Source organism: Vanacampus margaritifer, chromosome 8 (genome assembly GCF_051991255.1).
Source record: "Vanacampus margaritifer isolate UIUO_Vmar chromosome 8, RoL_Vmar_1.0, whole genome shotgun sequence".
Taxonomy (NCBI): domain Eukaryota; kingdom Metazoa; phylum Chordata; class Actinopteri; order Syngnathiformes; family Syngnathidae; genus Vanacampus; species Vanacampus margaritifer.
In genome coordinates, this window is record NC_135439.1 from 9821342 (window position 1) to 9841287 (window position 19946).

Sequence of the window (19946 nt, forward strand, 5' to 3'; positions counted from 1 at the left end):
TATACATGCATATCACTTAGCATAAAGGCCATGGATATATTTGCAATGCACAGTCAGAGGTGGGATTCGAACCCGCAGCCACCTGGTACGGAAGTGGGCGTGGCAAGTGGGACTTGGAAAAATGTCAACGTCTGTCCCATTGAAAATGTTAACCTTAAATTGTGTGAATACTGTAAGTAATGTGAAATCAGATGATATAAACTACGGGAGGCGAGATTTTTTGAAGCAAATTGAAATTTGTAAAATCGGAAGAATTATGTGGGAGTTGTTACACGGCAAAAAAGTGTGGAGAATAAAAATCCTAATAAAATATGTGGGAATGCGCTTCTCACAATGACTTTTTGTACTGTGCAAATGTTTGGCCACTTAATAGGACCTCACGAGTTTCATTATTCTGCTTCATTTGCATGAGGACTAAGTGATTATGATGAGGACAAAAAAGGCACTTTATAGTGATATTGACCCTGAATTGTTATGACACATGGGTATAGTTTATTAACTCATTCACTGCCATTGACGGCTATAGACGTCAAAAATTCATTTGAACTATTTCTATTCGTTTAATTTTTTTCCACTTTTGTTAAGAGTATGAAAACCTAGAAAAAAAATGTATTGTACATTTAAAACAGATATAAAATTTGTGATTAATCGTGAGTTAATTATTGAAGTCATGCGATTAATTACAATTAAAAAATTTAATCGTCTGACGCCCCTAATTTTTTAATAATATTTTCTTTTTTGTTTGATTACTTAATTATTTAAACTCAAGATTAATCACACAGTATGAAAACTAGAAAAAAAAAAATATTCAGAACAGATATAAAATCGTGAGTTAACTGGTGAAGTCATGCGATTAATTACGATGACAAATTTTAATCGCTTGATGCACTTAATTTTTAATAATTGTTTTCGGTTTAAAATCTTTTCCAAAAAAAAAAAGATTATTAAAAATTAGGGGCGTCGGGTGATTTTTTTTTTATTTATTGTAATTAATCGCATGACTTCACTAGTTTTTTTTTTTTTCTGGAGAGCTCAGTATTGTTCTATTGTTATTCGGTAGTTTTACCGATTTGACATGTCATCATCATTGCTCTCCTTTTTTTTTTGTATGTGGGTGAGTATGTGTACGTGCGTGTGTGCGTGCGTGCGTGCGTGCGAGTGTGTGTGTATTCATTAGTTCACTAAAACCTATTAACCTATTGACTTCACTAGTTAACTCACGATTAATAACACATTTTATATCTGTTCTAAATGTGCAATATTTTTTTCCCCAGGTTTTCATACCTTTAACAAAAGTGGAAAAAAATGTTAAACTAATAGAAATTGTTAAAATGAATTTTTGACGTCTATAGGCGTCAATGGCAGTCGATGTGTAAAAAAAAAAAAAAGAAAGAAAAAAAAGTAAGATTATACTCTATATGCCAGTAAATGGAAAGTGCAAAACACGAGAACATTCCACTCATTTTCGTGATCAAATTTATTTCAATGTCCTTTAAGAGCTTCTGGGGAAGCAGCCGCCCACCTCCACCGCCGTGGGCCATCCGTCATAAACGTTGCTTTTGTCGTCATTAGCAGCCCGCTGACAGGTGAACAGTCGAGAAGACGTTCAGTTGTCAGAGCTTGCGTCTTGCCACGTGCATAAATAGACCGAACGAGTAAAGGGGTCACTGACCTTCTCAAAGGCGCTTCTGTTTGCCGGCCCGCCTCTTCCTGCAAACACCCAGTTGTCACGGTAACTTACGAACTCGATCAAAGCGCTGCCCATCCCGACGAAAATCTCCCTCATTTCTTTTGTCATCCTGCCACCGAGAAGTGAAGTGTGGGGGGGGGTAATGAAAGGTGATTTTTTTTGTGGAGCGGGAAATCGTTTTAGCGGATGAGCGTCTGGGAATTGGACTTACTTTGTTGTCACGTCGTCAAAGGAGGCCACAATGACAATCTCTCCAGGTTTAATCTCTTTCAGGTACGCCAAGATGTCCTCTGGGACTTTGGCAGACGAGGAAGTCGTGTTAAATAAAAAAAAAAATGTAAATAAATCATCGCTGTAAAACAGATTGGTAAAACACGTCCCTACCTCCATCATTCATATTCAGATAGCCACATCTGTCCACAGCTCCGTTCTCACCTGAGATGAAACAAACACACGCGTGGCATGTTTATCATCTTCCGCGGCTTGCATTCATCATCATATCATCTTCCTCGCGTGCAGATAACTGTTGGCCCAATTAAAATCAGCACGCTTTCTCATTTTTCATCCCACATTCGTCAGCCGCCACTTCTTCCATGCATCAACGGCCGCTTTGGCGATGAAGAAAAAAAAAAAATGTCTACAGAAGTAAGTTAACAACATAGAAATCACCGAGGAAAATATATTCAAAGTTGAATCAGTAAAGCACCAAAATAAAACATCTACCTGCATGAACATTCGACGTCATTAGGGCTTTGCTCTGACAGATGAAAAATATGAAGATGGTTTGAAAATTGAGCCCAGTGTGAGCCCGACGAGGAGACTGTGCATATCAATTTTAACCTCTGACCTTCAGCTTAAGCTTGTTTAAACCTCTAGGGTCAGATATATTGAAAAAGCAGCGAACATGTAGATTTTCATAGATGGAGCGCATGGTAAGATGCAAAAGTTGAATCCGGCGTTAAAATCCAGCAAAGTACAGCATTTCTTCTCAGGGACAATTTTGAAAAGTTTTTGCATTCAAGATCATGGGTAAATTGTGAAACTCAAGATATGATGTAAATTAATTAAAAAGTGAGTGCATTACAAGTTTTAAAGTAATTCAAAAATGTTTTTTTTCCTACTCACTGTTTATGACAACGATGTTGAGCCCAGGTCCCACATTGTTCAGTAGGTGGCTCATGATTCTGCAGACAAACATAATACATAACATTCAGTTTCTCAACAGGGGAGCTGTACATTTTCCAAAAAAAGGTTCTGGCAGGTGACTTACATTTTACCATCAAAACAGATCCTGGGCCCGACAACATTAGCTGTTCCACTGCGCATGTGTATTGCAAAGTGATGTGGTGGGCACCTTCTGGAGAGGTTGCACTCGGGTGAAGGCATTGCTGCAAAATTATTGTTTGTGAGAATGAGAAAGATCACAATTTTATGAGAGCAGCTCAAATTTTATGAAGAAAATGCTAAAATAGATGTTATTTTTTGAGAAAATATAATTGTACAACAGAAAATGATGTCGTAATAATTTATTGTCAAAATAGATTAAATATTGAGGGAAAAACTCATAATTATGAGAATAAAGTTTGATAAAGGATTAAATATTGTTTTTAAAATGTATGTGAGGAATTTTTTTCCATTACTACTAAAAGAGAAAATGACTAAAATAGTTTTTATTTTTTTAAATTATTTAATTAATTATTATTTATAAATTTCATGAGAAAACTTCATTCCCAATAAATCATGAGACTCAAGTTGGATGATTGATGATTATTTCCGACACTCATATAGGACTTTGGATGCAGCATCTTGTGCCTTGCTTGTGCACGACATTCAATGATGTGTGACGTGTTCACTGCATGCCGAGCCAAGATATCCTATTGGCCCTTGAATGCTCTGAACCAATGGCAGAGCAGCTTTTTCATGTTGGAAAAAAAACAACTAGGTATCGATACGGTATTGGTATCGACCGGTATCGGAATGGGTATCGGCCAAAATCTTGTATCCGAACAACACTAGTTTGAATATTAAATAAAAAGATGGAAATAAGGCATTTTATTAAAATTTGCAGTTTTGCAAGAAAAAGTGTGAGCTAATTTTCAGATTAAATTAGGCAAAACATATAAATTGCAATTAGTCTTCTTTCAACAAACATGCAATGCTACAAGAATAAAGTTACAATTTCACAAGAAATCTAATCAGTTTTAGGAGAATAAAGTTGAAATAATACAACATTTAATTTAAAATTTGGTGAGGAAAAATGTGCGATTTCACAACAAAGAGTAAAAGTCTGTAACTTCCTACTGCTCACTTGGTTGGGATTTTACTTTGAATTGCGCCACACTTTTCATCCCTGCAAAAAAAGAAAGACAAGAACCATGAACTAACAAGGGGTGACGATGATGTGATTTGCATCAATATCACTCTTAAGTGCCTCAAAATTTTATTTGGCATATATTTTTTGCTCATTGGATGTATGTGATTTTTTTCTTTATCCTACACTGCTCTGTGAATTACTTTGTGTGTAAATGTGGTTGACCAATATTTACCCCCCCCCCCCACACACACACACATTTTGTGATAAACGAGTCATTTTGACCATGAATATTCTGATTTCATAAACGTATTGACCAATGTGCATGCATCTGAAATTTTTGTCAACCCTGTCATTATGGAGTTACTGCCCCTTTAAGAAACTTCCAGTACAGTCTTATCTTCAACAGTGACTGAAACAGTGCAGAATAATTATTTACTTGTGTTTTGTAATTTTCTTCACATTATGCATCTATAGTTGGATGTTTGCCAGCTTAACATGTCCACTCTGTCATAGTGAAACAAGACATGAAAATATTTTTGAAATTAAAATGTTCGTTCAAAAATTCAGCTTGGTAAGAGAAACATGTGCTCATTTAAATGCTAAAATTAGCCCAAAATGTCCACCCTGTTATCAAGCATATTTCGCTATGATTACTGGGAATCTATTTATTTTTAACGCATGGTAGCTTAATTTCTAACAGCATACTCATAATGAATATATTGTTCAATGAAAAATCTCAACTTCTTTGGATGAAATAAGGAAGTCCCAAAGGCATCAAAAGGTGATATTGACACTAATGTGACTGAAAATATGAAGCTCACCCAAAGGATGTCTTGCTCTATGCCGCATAAGCGCGTAGTCGCGCGAGACGGCCCATGTGACCACAAGAACAACAATTACAGCAGCGATGAGAGCAACTGCCAACCACAAAGAGCAAGAGGACTAAAGTAAACGCAGCATGTGGGCCATGAATCGTACATCCCCGAGCAAAACCTCACCGCGATGCTTCATGTCTCCGACAAACGAGTCTGTTCGGTTCCTGATGTATTATTTGCTGTCAGCAACACAGCTGGTTGGTGTCATGTCATCCGTTCAGGCTGCCCCGCCGCGCATATGCATGGCAAGGACCTTTGGATATGCAACAGTGCCCGTCCTTGTGTTGGGAGAATAAGCAGGATGTGACATTGTACGTGCACACGCCCATAGTGAACAAGACCATCAAGTTTCTTCCACTCGCAATGTCAAATATGGGACAGCATCCATTCACAGGTCGCTGATAGAGCTTAAAGCAAACAATAGCCCGAGTCTTGTTTGGATACTCATAGAAAGGTTACAACTCCCTGTCATAAAACAAAACAATGAAATGCGTCTTGACTGTCAACGTTTATCTTTGGGTTGTGTTACGCAGAAATATTTATGCAGTTTGTTTTCTCGACAAAATCTAATTGTTGTGCTGCATAAAATTACATTGATTTGATACATTAAAAACGGCATAAAAAGGGGACTGATTAACGCATTCGCTCCCAGCCATTCTCACTGAAGCAACCCCCTTCGCTCCCGGCTGTTTTACTTGATTTTGACAGATTTTGCAAGGTCCACAGAATATTGTGTTCTATTGTTATAAAAACATGGAACCTACCAAAAGAAAGATTAGAGTCTCTTCTTTCATCAAGAAAAAAAGTATACTTCTATCTGTTTCCGTTTGCAGCAATTAGCATTAGAAGAATATAGCTAAATTTCATCATTATTCACAAATCTGTTCAGAACACTTTTTAAACAGCTTTTTTTGCAACATGGCCCTGGTTGATCTCTTATAGGCTACTCTGCTGCCACCTGCTGGCCGTTTTTTGTAAAAACTACCCTTGCTTTAAGCGACCTCTTCAGGTCAGAGGCTGCATCAAAGCCTTCTAAATGCTCTAGCATAAAAAAATTAAATAAAACATTAAAAAAACATATAAATATGTTTTTGGGACCATGGCAATATTTAAAATGGAATGTTTTCTACGTTTTTGGGAGCAAATGAGTTAATATTGAGTTTAGGGATTATGAATTAAGCAGCAAAATCCACCCATTTTTATCCATTTCAACGGCTGACATTTTGCCACTTGCTGTCAGGTAACAACCAATCACGGCTCAGCTTCAGAAAACAAGTGAGCCGTGATTGGTTGTTGCCTCAGCTCTGAGTCTTTGTGATTCATTTTTAGTGTAAACGTTTGCGCATCCCTAGTTCGAATTTTACAAATTATGTTTGACTAGATTAAAGCTACTGTATATTGCATTAAAAAGCATATTTTTTTCCACGGGAATAAAGTTGACCAAAACAGAAAGCGAAAAGATGTAATCTTACAAGAGTTAAGGCACAATTTTTTTTTATTGTACAATAGCCACCAGACAGCAGTGCTAACACAACAGCCTGATAAATAAACTGAGTGAGAATGGTTTCTTTATTTATTGTCATACCTCGTGCTGCGTGTCGTTTTGCAAGAAAAAAAAAAAGTTTCCTAATTCAATATATGACAAAAGTTGTTTCTCTTTCATTGTGGCCCTCATATGCCCTTGTATAAAAAACATTATGCTTCTAGCCTTGACAGAAAATTGTCACAGTGAGTTTCAAAGGATCGTTTCCTTAACATATAACAACAATCCGCCACAATTTTCAGACTTTAGATATTGACCTTCCTCCGTGTGAGTCGGCTACCGTTAAAAAACAACAACAACAAAAAACGAATTGGATGATCTCTAAGGAGACATTCATCTGTGATGGTATTGGAAGATGGGGTAAGAAATATCATGGACAACAAAGGTTGCATCGAAACCATTGAATACCATTTTGTCAAGATATAAGGCATGACAGTATGTGCTCACCAAGAAACATTTACCTGCAACAAGCAAACTTTCTGATAGTAATACAAAGCCCCAGTTCCAATTAAATATGGGACATTGTTGGGATCAGCATCATTTTGAGGGCTTAGGAACACCCCTTTTTTTTTTTTTTTTAAATCACTTACCTGAGATTAAAGCAAAGCGGAAAAGTGAGCTGCGGTCTGACGAGTCCACACTACAATCATCAATCAGAAATCATGGGGTCATGTGCTCTGGGCACGAGGAAAAGGACCGTCCGAATTGTTATCAAAGTTCTAAACCCGCATCTGTGATGGTATAGGGGTGCGTTATTTCCCATGGTATGGTTACCCTGCTGTGTAAAGACATCATCAATGCTGAAAAACATCTTTTTCATTGACGTCCCTGTTTAGTTATTTCAGCAAGACAATGCCAAACCACATTCTGCACGTACCACAACAGGATGGCTTCTTAGGGAGGCTGTTAGTACTAGACTGGCCTGCCAGCAGTCCAGACCTGTCTCCCATCTGAAATGTGTGCAAAATACGACAACGGAGACTGTTAAGCAACTGACATTGTACATCAAGCAAGAATGGGAAAGGATACTACCTAAAAAGCTTGTATATACAAGTTGACAAGATGAACGTCATTAACCTTTCAACAATTAAAAGTCCAAACGTTTGAGTGTTATTAAGATAAAGGTGATGTAACACAGTGGTAAACAAACCCCTGACCCAGCTTATTTTGGGATGTGTTGCAGGCATCAAATTCAAAATGAGTGCATATTTGCACCCAAAAAAATAAATAAAAAATAAAGGTTATCAGTTTGAACATTACATCGGCCTATGTTGTCTTTGTAGTGTGTACACTGTAAAGGCTGAAAAGGATTCGCAAAACATTGTATTGTATGTTTTATATAGGTAGGAGTGTCAAAATTGGTGTTCATTTTGAGTTAATTCCTTAGTTCCTTTATCGCCACTAAAAAAAAAACGCAGCAGACCGTCCACGTCACAATTTAGCAGTGATAAATTTAATAACAATGCATATATTTGTGAAGACTGAGGTCAAGTTGTATTTTACAATTTTCAAAATGTGCAGAATTTAATTCAAGTAACTTCAATCATTAAAGCTTAGATAACTCTTAATATATGAAAAGAAAAATGCACCGAGCTGTCATCATGCAAAATGCAAAAAAAAAAAAAAGACCTCAACACAAATCAATATCACAGTTGCTTTTTACAGTACAGTACATTTTTTAATTTTAAATAAATTTTATGAATTATGAGATTACTGTATAAATGACTAAAAGATGCAGCCATATTTCTATAAGTTATCTAACATTTTTTTCACTTTTTATGTTAACAGGTGTGAAAACTTAAAAAAAATATTGTATATTTTATTGTACATTTAGAACAGACATTTGTGATTAATTGGGAGTTAACTATTGAAAGTCATGCGATTAATTACGATTAAAAAATGTAATCGCCGCCTGACACCCTCACTTTTATACAATAAACAATATGTGACACCAACAATTTTATACAAATGGGATAAGATAACTAAAAATATTATCCATCCATGCATTTTTATCGGTGCTTGTCCTCATTAGGGTCATAGGTGAGCTGAAGTCGATCCCATTTGACTTTCAGTGGTCAAAAGCAAGGCACATAGAAAACCACTCATTTAGTCTTCAATGAACAGAATATTAGATGCATGTTTTTTGAATCAAACCCGGAACCTCCAAACTAAGATGCAGACACACCACCTCCTTTCCAATGTACAGTAGTGGCAGTATTTTTAATTACTTCATTTAATGCGCCACTGGGTCTCTTCAAAAGGCTCCTATAAACTGTAAATCCAATTTATTATATTATGGTGGGATATTTGTTAACCCATCTTACAAGTTCTAAGGTTTGGGGTTTGAAACATGGCTTTCTGTGTTTCCTCCCACATGCTTACATATCAGGGTTATTAACTTATAATTGAAAAATAGAAAAAAAAAAAACCTGTAAATTGCTCATAGTAGTGAATGTGAGTTGCTTTCTATACCTGCTTTGGGGCTAGCTGACGACCAGTCCACCCTAAATCAACTGAAATAGGCCCAGCTAGTGTGACCTCCCCCTTACATTACATTTTTATGGGTCACATACATATTTGTAAAAAAAAAAACAACCAAACAGCTGCTGGGAAAAAGGCCATTAAAACAAGAAAGCACAAGGTGGCATAATACAGAACCCCACATATAATGTATGCCTTCAACTGTGAGTGGAGAGGTTTTATTTACTGTGTTATTCATGAACAAGGTCAGGTGATGTAATACCGCACACGGCCAGCATGGGGCGTCTTTGCACTGCTGTTCACACATTCAAATGAATTTTTATTTATTTTATTTTATTTTTTTAACATCAAGAGGCTGAGAAGCAGTGTGCTCCCAACATTGAATGATGTGGCTCTATGTTGTAGTCGAATGAAAACAATGTACGTTTTTTTGTGTGTAATAAATATGTATTTTGGCTCTTAGGTGTGTTGTACTTTACGTGTTAGCATCAGTCATTTGTATACAACGTGCGCATATGTCACTTATTTATTTATTTAATGTATAATTTATAAGGTGTTATGTCTGCTGTTTTCTAATGAGGACAAATGCTATGGGGAGGATAGTGCGAAGTTCAAGCAGCGTCAACAACAAGGCACACACAGAATATTACATGTTAAAGTATGATTTGACTTTGGAAACGCATGCTAAATAATGAGCATATTCTAGCTTCTGACTCGGAAAACTCTGCAGTCACATTGATAGTTTTTCCTTGTCCTCGTATAACGGGGGCTCAGTCAAAGAGCAGCAAGTTTCCTTCAAGTCGGCACGGAAAAAAAAGGAAACGAAGGCTTGAAAAGGGAAAGAGGCGGACTATTTTTAGAAGTCAATTACGCCGTTTGAGACATCCGAAATGTCAAATCGCCACGTGACGCCATTTATTTCATAACAGGGTAATGTTATATATTCAATGGCAAAGAGACCATTTTCTGGCCACTGTTTGAAATGAAAATGCACAGGCGCCAATTAGTGACCTTTACTGCCTTGCGAGTGAAATAATGTTTCTTTTTTTCTTTTTTTATCGTATTTGTCGCTTGAGGTTTATTGTTATTTTGTGTGCATTAAATGCCACTAAGGATTCAGAATTGTCAAGTGAGGGGATATTGCATCAACAAAGGCCGCTTTTTTTATATCATTGTTTTTCTTTCTCCAAACTTGTGTTTGCTAGGTGACCTAACAACAACTGAATTACCACATTAACAATTTCAATCTACACTTGTAGCCTTTACTATCGCAAAAAAAAAAAAACAATTCTTGTTAACTGGAAAAATAAACAAACTCTGAATATCGACCAATGGTCTAACCTCCTCATAAATCACATTTTAATGGAAAAAATATCTGCCTCAAATAAAAACCAAATTATCAAAATTTATAGAAACATGGTCTACGTATATAGAATTTTTTAACCTAATTCTGGTTACTTAATTCTGCCTGTTAGCGAGAGCCACCGCATCGTGATAACTTACATTGATGTTTCTGCATTTGGCAATTTATTATTATATTATATTATTAGTATGGGATTTTTTTTTAATAGGTTTTAGGTGAACTGATGAATACACACACGCTCGCACGCACACATACTCACCCACATACAAAAAAAAAAAAATTTTTTTTATAAAAAATAAAAAAGGAGAGCAATGATGACATGTCAAATCGAATGAACAATACTGAGCTCTCCATAGAAAAAGAGAAAAAAATAAATAATAATAAAAATAAATAAATAAAAAGAATTGTCAAGTGAGGGGATATTGCATCAACAAAGGCCGCTTTTTTTTTATATCATTGTTTTTCTTTAGCATGTGCGTGTATCAAGGCAACTCTGTCGGGAACAATTTGTAACATGGATTGTCACCATTGTTATCGTCTGCCTGGAAAAAAAAAAAAGTTAAGCTATTTGGAAGTCACATGCGAGAATATGAAACTGCCGTGAAAAGACTTGAGGTTTTACACTTGTTGAAAGAGATTTGGTTAACCTGTCAGTGTGTTTTAAGACTGCTCCAGCGGTCATTGTACTTCTGCGTCATTGGGCTGCAGCGTAGCCGGTGATTTATTGCAACAAATCCTGTCAAGTTTAAAAAAAAAAAAAAAAGCCCATTACATTTGATGTGAAAACGGAGGCTGCATTATCTTGCATTATGTCAAATGGACTCGTGGGAATACAGACATGTAATCTAACCAGTCCATCCCGTTAAGCTTCAAAACGATATCATCGTAGTGGTTGTCCAAAAAATGACCAGACCGATCAGTGTCTAAGGGGTGGGGCTAAACTGTATGATTTGAGGAGTGCTGTTTTTTCAATTCATACTCACGCATATAATTGGAAAGTCAAAGCCAATTAGTTAAGCCCTTTTCATACTGCACTTGTTATTTACTGACGATACAAAAGATTATTTTATGTCGGGTACCTGGAGTGCCTATACAGCACACCACTTAAGGATTACATTAAACAACTAATTACCTCCAGAACTAAAAAAACAACAACAACAACAACAACAACTAATTACCTGTCAATCATTTCCTATCGGACTTTTTCTGAACATGTGTGATTTTTTTTTTGTGTGTGTATGTATTGTTCATCTGCTTGGTCATGCAGAATGAAGAATCTGTATACCTTGTTATGCCAGGAGTTTTTCTGACCAAGTTTGATATACTCCCTCTGTGGTTATTTATATTGCGATTTACGATGCAGTTGGACGTAACAAGTTTCAAAGGGGAAGTCAACCCCAAAACTTTCTTTAAAATACATTTTTATGCAACCCTCCTAGCCTAAACACACTTTTCTGACTAAAATTGCATTTTTTAAGTAGTAAAATCCACCTGTTTTTATCCATCTCAGAGGACGGCCATTTTGTCTTTTGGTGTTGACAGAAAATTACATCACAGTTGCTCAGGGATGGGGTAACGACCAATCACAGCTCACCCGCCGTCTGGGTCTGAGCCATGATTGGTCGTTATCTGAGCCCTGAGCATCTGTGATGTCATTTTCAGGGGACAGCAGGTGGCAAAATGGCCACCACCTGAGATGCTTCCTAACTCATATTCAACAAATGCATTAATAACTAGACTAAGCGCAATTTCTTTAGAAATTGCGTCGGAATGCTGAAAGCTGAATGCTAACAGCTCAATGTTAAGATTTGAATGCATGTGGAATGCTTATGAAGTAAATTTGAGAGATCAATTATGAAATGATGACTTCCTGGTTACTGGACAATGCACTTTACTAACTGTGGGAAGTGATACTTAGAAAAAGTTCGATGTCTGTCTCATTTAAAATGAATGGGCAAGAGTTGATATTTAACGTTAAATTGTGCAAATACTGTTAGTAATGCGGAATCAGACGATATATATACCCCGGGAGGCGTGAATTTTTGAAGCAAGTTGAAATTTGAACAGTGTAAATCGGAAAAAAGTGTGGGGAATAAAAATCACAATAACATATGTGGGAATGCTGAAGCACAATAGCAATGCCGTGTTTACACTAGTGGGGGCACATATGACATACGGTATTATTGTCAAGAAAATGCTGAAAAGGTTGACTTCCGCTTCAAGACAAAGTAAAGCGAGAACATAGCAAAAATTCATGATAACATCTAGAGAGCAATAGAAGAATCAAATGATATATGACTCCTATGTTGGAGTCGGGTTCTATCTATATTGTGTGGAATGGGAAGGTAATAGGACAGGACGGGGCTATGAGCCCCCCAAGTGTTACTAGTGGGAGTGGCTATGTAGTGTCCCGTGGGAAAGAAACAGCCCACAATCAGTAAGCCGTGAGCCTACTACTGTCTTCCACTTGCATTCACTGTCCCTGCGCCGTGTCTGTGTGGCCCCCAGTGTGGTGTAGTGCATTCAAATCTGGAAAGGCCGCTGGGGATAAATCTGGAAGTCTACCAGGCACTGCTGACCTGCAGTCTTGCCCCCCACACACAGAACCACAAGGCATGCATGTATGTGGTGCATTAAAAACAATGGGAGTCGGGAGCCGAGTGTGTAACATTAAAACTAGAGGACGGGCAGGGCAGAGGAGCGGAACAGCTGGGCCGGGCAACGGCAGAATTGCGCTGAAGCCCGGTCAGCTTGTCGCATCCCCATGCCTTGCGCCAGCCCCCCGAGGGAACTCTGAAAATGAGTGTGCCCAATAGTGTCGAGTGAGGATTATTTACAGTGTCGGATGTGGCCCTACCCGATGCGGCACCCTAGGCGAGATTTTCAATGGCGCCCCACTCCAGATGCGATTTAAAGGAGGCTTACAAAGGAAATCATAATTCATAAGGTATCAGTCAGCTAGTTAACAACATTTTTTTTTTATATATATAACAATAAAATATAGTAGATTATTGTTTAAAATACAAATATATCAGTCTATTTCTTTTTCTGTCACTCAATATATTACCAGTACTTTTCGGTATTTTGTGTTATTTTAATACTGAGTTTAACCCCGGAGAACCCAAGAACCCTTTTCTTCTTTGGAAAATTATGAATTATACATTAAATGACTGCTATAAGTTCACTGAACACCAAAATATATGTTTTTTCAATTTTAACCCATTTTTTTTAACTAGCTCAGAGTTGCTAATTTATCAATATATATATATATAAAACATACTCCTAGGCATTCTGCAACATGATATGAAATAGATTAACAAAAAAAAACACAAATTTTACCATCTGATGGTTTGCTGAGAAGATGGTTTTGTTTGGATTGATTTCCAGCTCAACAAAACAGCATGTTGCCAGCCATCTTGTCTCCATCACTCTGACTCATGTAAGTGCAATATTCATCCACTAGATGGCCCCATGCAAGGGTCAAAAGTGGCACTCTGGACTTTTGAAGTTAAATTTGTAATAAAAAAAAAAAGGTCTTTGTTATTTGAGTAGCAGAATTTATAGGGGCCAAATTTGACCCCGTGGGTTCTCCAGGGTTAAAAATCGAAGTGCCATAAATGGTATAAAAAGATGCCTAGTCAGTATTTCAATAGGATATTTCAATATCGCTAATTTCCCTTATTGCAAGGGTGGTCTAGAACGTAACCCCTGCTTCTATTTTTAGTTGACAAAACTGTGTTCTCTTCCATAATATGGTGCTACACAAGCTTGTGCAAATGACAATCAATTCCTTAAAGAATTGTTTTGTATATTTTTAGCCTCCCGTGCCCACAAAATGAAGGTAGTTATGAGATATAACACTAAACGTGCGCGAGTTGAACATGCTTACCTGATTCGGGGGCACTAAATCCAGATAGCCAAGACAATTCCTGCTAATAGTGTCAGTAAGGAATAGATCAGCAAAGCGAAGTCGGAAGGATGACGGAGCATCCTGACCTAAAAGACAAATGAATCCAATAAGTTTTAACCATGGAGTAGTTTAAGAACCCATAAAGCCAACCGCTCGCTTCATGGCATGCAGCTCAGATAAAAACAAATTATGACAACGACGTTAGTGATTCACACACACGTGTGAATTGTAAAAAGGCCAACAGAGAGATGCACTTTCTTCTCCAGGCAGTTTGCACCTAAAAAAAAAACAGGCTTACACAGCCTTTCACACCAAATCCTAGAATTCCTAGAGGATGTTTCCAGGGTATCATTGAAGCCATTTTTTTTTCAACTGCTTAGCTCTCTAAGGAAGACATCTGACAGCCTCAAGTGAGCTACGGTAGCCCGTGTCGTATCAAGGCTTGACAGATGCGGTGATGTGAAGACCTGTATCATAATAAAAAAAAAAATGTGTGAATTGCTTCACGAGCTGTTCAACTTTCGCCCAATGTCAGCTGATGCCCATGAACCCACACATGGTTAGTGATATTGATTCTAAATGCGTGGATAGTAAACACAAGACCCAAAGACAAGGCATTACTGTATGTATTTCTAATGCACTGGTAATTAATTTTCCATCAGCCTCCTTTCAGCTTGTCTTTTCCAATGCAAGTCACAAACCAATTATTTTTTGGGGGACAATCAATTTATATGTATTGGCTCCTGCGTGTAATTTTCACATTATTTACCCACCAGTCACAGTACATAGGTGGATCACCTTTCATCCATCCATTAAATGACTACAAAATTGAATTTAGCTGATGTAATCCTGCTTATATGTTCTTAAAACGTCATACCTTTCATGAAGTTTACCTGTATGACAAACGCGCTTCAAAGAACTTTAAAATTTATATGCAACAAGTGGATGGACGTTCACGTACCTGTGTGATGACGCCATCGAGCGGATTTCGGGGGAAGGGGGGGACCACACGACTTCCGAGCTGGATTTTTTTTTTTTTAAAGAAGAAGCAGGGTCCAAAAGTCCAGCGTGTTACATTTTTTATCAAGCGGGAACATCTTTTGGCCGAATAAAGTAAATATTGCACGACTTTAAGTGGTGATTTTGCTCGGACGCCATGTTTGTTGTTTGACAACTTCACTTCCGTTTGAAAAAAACTTCCGGTTCGGACTGCCTGTTGACGTCCATAGCCACGCCCACTTCTGCGTTTTTATTTTTGAGTTAAAACCGAAACGAAGGGAGCGTGAAGTTTAATCCCGTCAGAGAAACGTCTGACTATTTTGCTTGGCCCCGGTTGCTCTCATTATGTCGCTTACCGCTCAGACAAACTGCTCGTGATGAGACACTTCGAGCTGGTAAACACGCCGCAGAATACAACCAAGCCCCCCCCCCCCCTCCCCAACAGATTATGAACCTCACATTTATCTGTAATTATAAATGAGACAAAAATTCATCTTAACCCAGAAAACAGTAGCGCAACTTTCTGCCTTCTGAGTGACCTCAACAAAAAGTAAGTTTTAATAGGATGAAACACAAGGGATAAATTGCAGCGAGTTGTATTTTGTTGCTGCCTCTTCACATTTATAATGGGGCACCACAGTGGACCAAGTGGTTGGCAAATCTGCCCCGTATAGTCGTAGGTTCAAATCTAGGTTCCTTCTTTTCCCTGTATTTTCCAAACGTGAACAAGCAGTCTTAATGCTTAAACGTTTATTCACTTTCTTTTTAATATGTGCGAATTTTATACCCGTCAACACTATTTTATTTTTTTTACTTGAGCTTTTAATCATTTTATATCGTAAAATTACTCAAATCATAAGTGCAAATTGTTCTTTTTTATAAGTTCATTCAGAAGCTAGAATCAGAATTGATTTTGCCATTTTCAGTGTAAGGTACATTCACAACAAGGAATGTGTTTCAGTCAAGTGGTGCGACATTAAACATAAATGTTATGGTAGTAAAATAAAGTGTAATTAAACTAAGCAAAAAGAAAAACAATGTGAAATAGCCTAAACAGTGTGCAAAAGACCAGTGTTTCCCAACATGAACCGAGACACTTATTTCACATTGGAAAAAAAATGTCACGACACACCACTTAACTCATTCACTGCCATTGACGGCTATAGTCGTCAAAAATTCATTTGAACTATTTCTATTTGTTTCACATTTTTTTTCCACTTTTATTAACAAGAGTATGAAAACCTAGAATTAAAAAAATGTGTACGTTTAGAACAGATATAAATCCTGTGATTAATTGTGAGTTAACTATTGAAGACATGCGAATAATTATAATTAAAAAATTTAATCGTCTGACGCCCCCTAATTTTTTAATAATATTTTCTTTTTTGTTTGATTACTTAATTATTTAAACTCAAGATTAATCACAAATTTTATGTGTTCTATATGTACTATACATTTTTTTCTAGGTTTTCATACTCTTGTTAACAAAAGTGGAAAAAATGTGAAACTAATAGAAATAGTTTCAATGATTTTTTTTACATCTATAGCAGTCAATGGCAGTGAATGAGTTAAAAAAAAATCACCCAAAAATTATTTACAGGTTATATATGTAACTTCTCATTTATTGCAAAACCCTTTAACCATTCTACTTGTTACTATACATTAGCACAGGAATAATTTTTCATTCAGACCGTGGATATCGGACCCAGCACTGGTTGGGAATCACTACAATAGACATGAGGTGTAGGTGTGAAGCTCTTGGGCAAGACAGTGTAGCCTGGTAGCACGTCTGCCTCGCAGCTCCGAGGTTCTGGGTTCAAATCTCACCTCTAACCTTCTTGTGTGGCGTTTGCATTTTCTCTCCATGCATGTGTAGCCGAGTATTCCGACTTCCTCCCTCATTCCTAAAACATGGTTCTGTGAAAAGCCAGCATATATAATGATGAAGAAAAAAATCCAACAAACTGGCTTGTTTGCACTTTTTTAAACCACACTGATCCAGTCAAAGCAATTATTCTTATTCAAAGGTATTTGTACTTCAATAAACTTTCATCCTCCATTTCCATTTTTCTGACTTTGAGCAGAGGTCATGCAAACCCCACAAAGGAGTGGAGATTTGAACCCGGAACCTCAGAACTGTGAGACAGATATGCTATCCGCATTTCTGCCTCATTCCAGTAATGATGCAAAAAAAAAAGCATCCATGAAAATTCATTGTTAATGGTTTTATTACTTGGCTGCAAGAAAGAAAAATCTGCATATTCAGTAAATGCAATTAGTACAGAGGATACGATTATTGCATTTAACATATTTATTATTCAACATTTGTTAATTATTCTACTGATGTGTTTTTTATATTCACCAAAGCCACGTGAGCTACATGAATTCCGCCAATATACACCCACAGCTCTGACAATTTTACACAAACCAGGAATAAAAAGCGCACAATCCAAATCAGAATTTGAATTAAAAAATGACGTTGCAGGATGTTCTTTCAGCTTACCATTTAGCCGAGCTTTCCCGAAGAGTGATTTTACCAGCAGATGTGCTAATAAAACCAGCAGCTGCCACCAAAAAAAAAAAGAAGCAACTTACTCCCTTTCCATGCTAACAAGACCACTGACGACGTCATTAGTTAGCAGCACAAAAAAAAAACGCGGTAACATGAAAAGCTCTTTGCCAGCAGGCTATTCAGTGCTGATCAATAACAAAACCCTGCTGCCATTCATCCGCCGTCAATGTCCTCTGATTTATTGACTCTGACTCTCGCAAGCTTTGAGTCAAGCTAGTTCATAGTATTTCCCCGTCTGTGGATCAAGATAGCAGTTGAGGCAAGGATCATAGAGCAGATTTAAATACTCGTCTTCCGTCTCCTCTTCGATTTCAGGCTTGTCCCTTCCTGCGGTGAAGAAAGAACATCACTCGGCACGTTTTCTTAGATGCAATTCTCAAAGTAATGAATAAAAACAGCACGTTTAACAATATAGTCAAGATGCCCACTGTCCGCAACATTAGCCTGCACGGTGATAATATACAAAAAACACACGAGGCCAAAATTTAACAATGCATTTATTATTGAGTTTGCTGCGGTGTAGAACTGCGCGGCATCATACTGAGATGCTTCTTCTGTATTATTTAGTCTCTCTCATGTAGCCAAATAGCGTAAGTGTGCGTCGCCCACACGGATGAATAAAACAGCACCTCAAATAGACACCTCCATCTTTTTCTCGTCAGGAAACCCAAGAACAGGTGGTGTACTAACAACCGCAATGTATCGCGATTGATGCGGTATCTGTAAAGCTGTGGCCAAACATTCCAACAATTACATAGAATTTGTAAGAATGATTAATTTGTGGGGAACAGTGTTGCCACATATTTACTTGGTTACTTTGATTGCTTGCTTGAAAAGTAACTTAGATAACAAGTTATTTTAACTCATTCACTGCCATTGACGACTAGAGACGTAAAAAATTCATGTGAACTATTTCATTGAATTTTTTTATGAAAACCTAGATTTTTTTTTTATTGTACATTTCTAACAGATATAAAATGTGTGATTGATTGTGAGTCAACTATTGAAGTCATGAGATTAATTACGAATACACATTTTAATTGTCTGGCGCCCCTTATTTTTTAAATTAGGGGCTTCAGGCGATTAATTTTTTGAAATTGTAATTAATCACATGACTTCACTAGTTAACTAACGATTAATCACAAATTTTATATCTGTTCTGAATGTACAATAAAAAAATCTAGATTTTCATACTTGTGTTAGCAAAAGTAGAAAAAAAAAAGTTAAACTAATAGAAATAGTTCAAATTAATTTTTTACGTCTATATCCGTCAATGGCAGTGAATGAGTTAATAGTTACATTTAGCAGATAAAGACCAAACTGCTTAAAAGGAACCCCGACAGTCATGACAAGTTTGCTCTATATTATTAATTCATTATTCAACGTCACAGTTGCTCAGGCTCGGGTAACGACTAATCACAGCTCAGCTTGTGAACATCACATGACCAAACTCAGAAAAAAGGTGAGCCGTGATTGGTCGTTAGCTGAGTGAGACCTTAGTGAGTACCATAGTGTTATCAGGTGTCCTCATGTATTTTATTATTATTCATTTTCAATAAAATACGCATGAGAAGCACCATGGCTGACAAGTGTGCGTTGTCAGATTAGTCGTTACATCAAAATGCACATATTTTAGATGAATGTGCAACTTTCTAACGCGCTAGTGACATCACTGCTGGGGAACATAACCAGCTGTTTTTTTTGTTTTTTTTACTGTTCTAACAGTGCCCTAAAAAATTATAAACGTAATATGGTGGATGTGAAAAATGAACCGCGATAAGGCGGGGGAACACATAAGTGCAATTGTACTCTTTGTCGAGTGTATAAATGTACGCTATATTTTCCAGGCACGTTTAGGCGATAAGAAGGCGAGTCGACTCTCCCAGGTGGAATAAAGGGAGAGTCATGTGGGGTGACCTTCAGACTCAGGTGGATTTAAAAGTTTTCCGCCATTTTCTCGCCCCTCATCAATCAAGCGTTGAGACGTGGCGAGTGACGAGCACCTTACGAAGCCGTAAAGAGCCCCCCCCCCCCCCTTGTAATCCTCACTACTTTAAAGCACACCAATTTGGCTGTTAAATTGACAGGCAGTTAAATGCTAAAAAGGTTATGGAAGGCTCCGGGTGGAACATTTTATCTTATCAGAACTTGGGTGACGATAATGAAAACTAATTATGAGACACATTGTGTAAGAGGTTT

The 19946-nt window shown here is 37.2% G+C and overlaps 2 protein-coding genes across 13 annotated transcripts in view; both read right to left on the minus strand.

Moving 5' to 3' along the window:
- Positions 1-991: 991 nt before the first annotated feature.
- Positions 992-15343, minus strand: LOC144057142 (protein FAM3C-like). Of its 7 annotated transcripts, none has more exons than XM_077574436.1 (12): positions 15138-15343; positions 14156-14262; positions 7300-7372; positions 5003-5157; positions 4826-4921; positions 3999-4040; positions 2961-3078; positions 2816-2874; positions 2075-2125; positions 1902-1986; positions 1673-1799; positions 992-1579 (listed from the first exon to the last, which is right to left on the minus strand). In XM_077574436.1, the coding sequence occupies exons 4-12, from the start codon at positions 5013-5015 to the stop codon at positions 1493-1495; spliced, it is 678 nt and encodes a 225-aa protein (XP_077430562.1). In that variant the 5' UTR covers positions 5016-5157; positions 7300-7372; positions 14156-14262; positions 15138-15343; the 3' UTR covers positions 992-1492. The 7 variants fall into 7 exon arrangements, with proteins under 7 accessions (XP_077430562.1, XP_077430561.1, XP_077430563.1 ...); XM_077574435.1 differs by lacking the exon at positions 7300-7372 and adding an exon at positions 10914-11002; XM_077574437.1 differs by lacking the exon at positions 7300-7372.
- Positions 15344-17385: 2042 nt separating this feature from the next.
- Positions 17386-19946, minus strand: part of cfap20dc (CFAP20 domain containing) — a 36985-nt gene continuing 34424 nt past the window's right edge. For all 6 annotated transcript variants that reach the window (XM_077573996.1, XM_077573994.1, XM_077573998.1 and 3 more), the window contains one exon: positions 17386-18074. In XM_077573996.1, coding sequence (XP_077430122.1) covers positions 17956-18074 — 119 coding nt within the window. In that variant the 3' untranslated portion in view covers positions 17386-17955. The remainder of the gene's footprint in view (positions 18075-19946) is intronic.

Bases quoted from the DNA above. Each gene is read 5' to 3' on its own strand.
- LOC144057142 (XM_077574437.1), bottom strand. The intron at 2,126-2,815 runs GTGAGTAGGAAA...GTTTCATCTCAG, and splicing joins CAACATCGTTGTCATAAACA to GTGAGAACGGAGCTGTGGAC. The intron at 1,987-2,074 runs GTAGGGACGTGT...CGTCTGCCAAAG, and splicing joins TCTGAATATGAATGATGGAG to TCCCAGAGGACATCTTGGCG.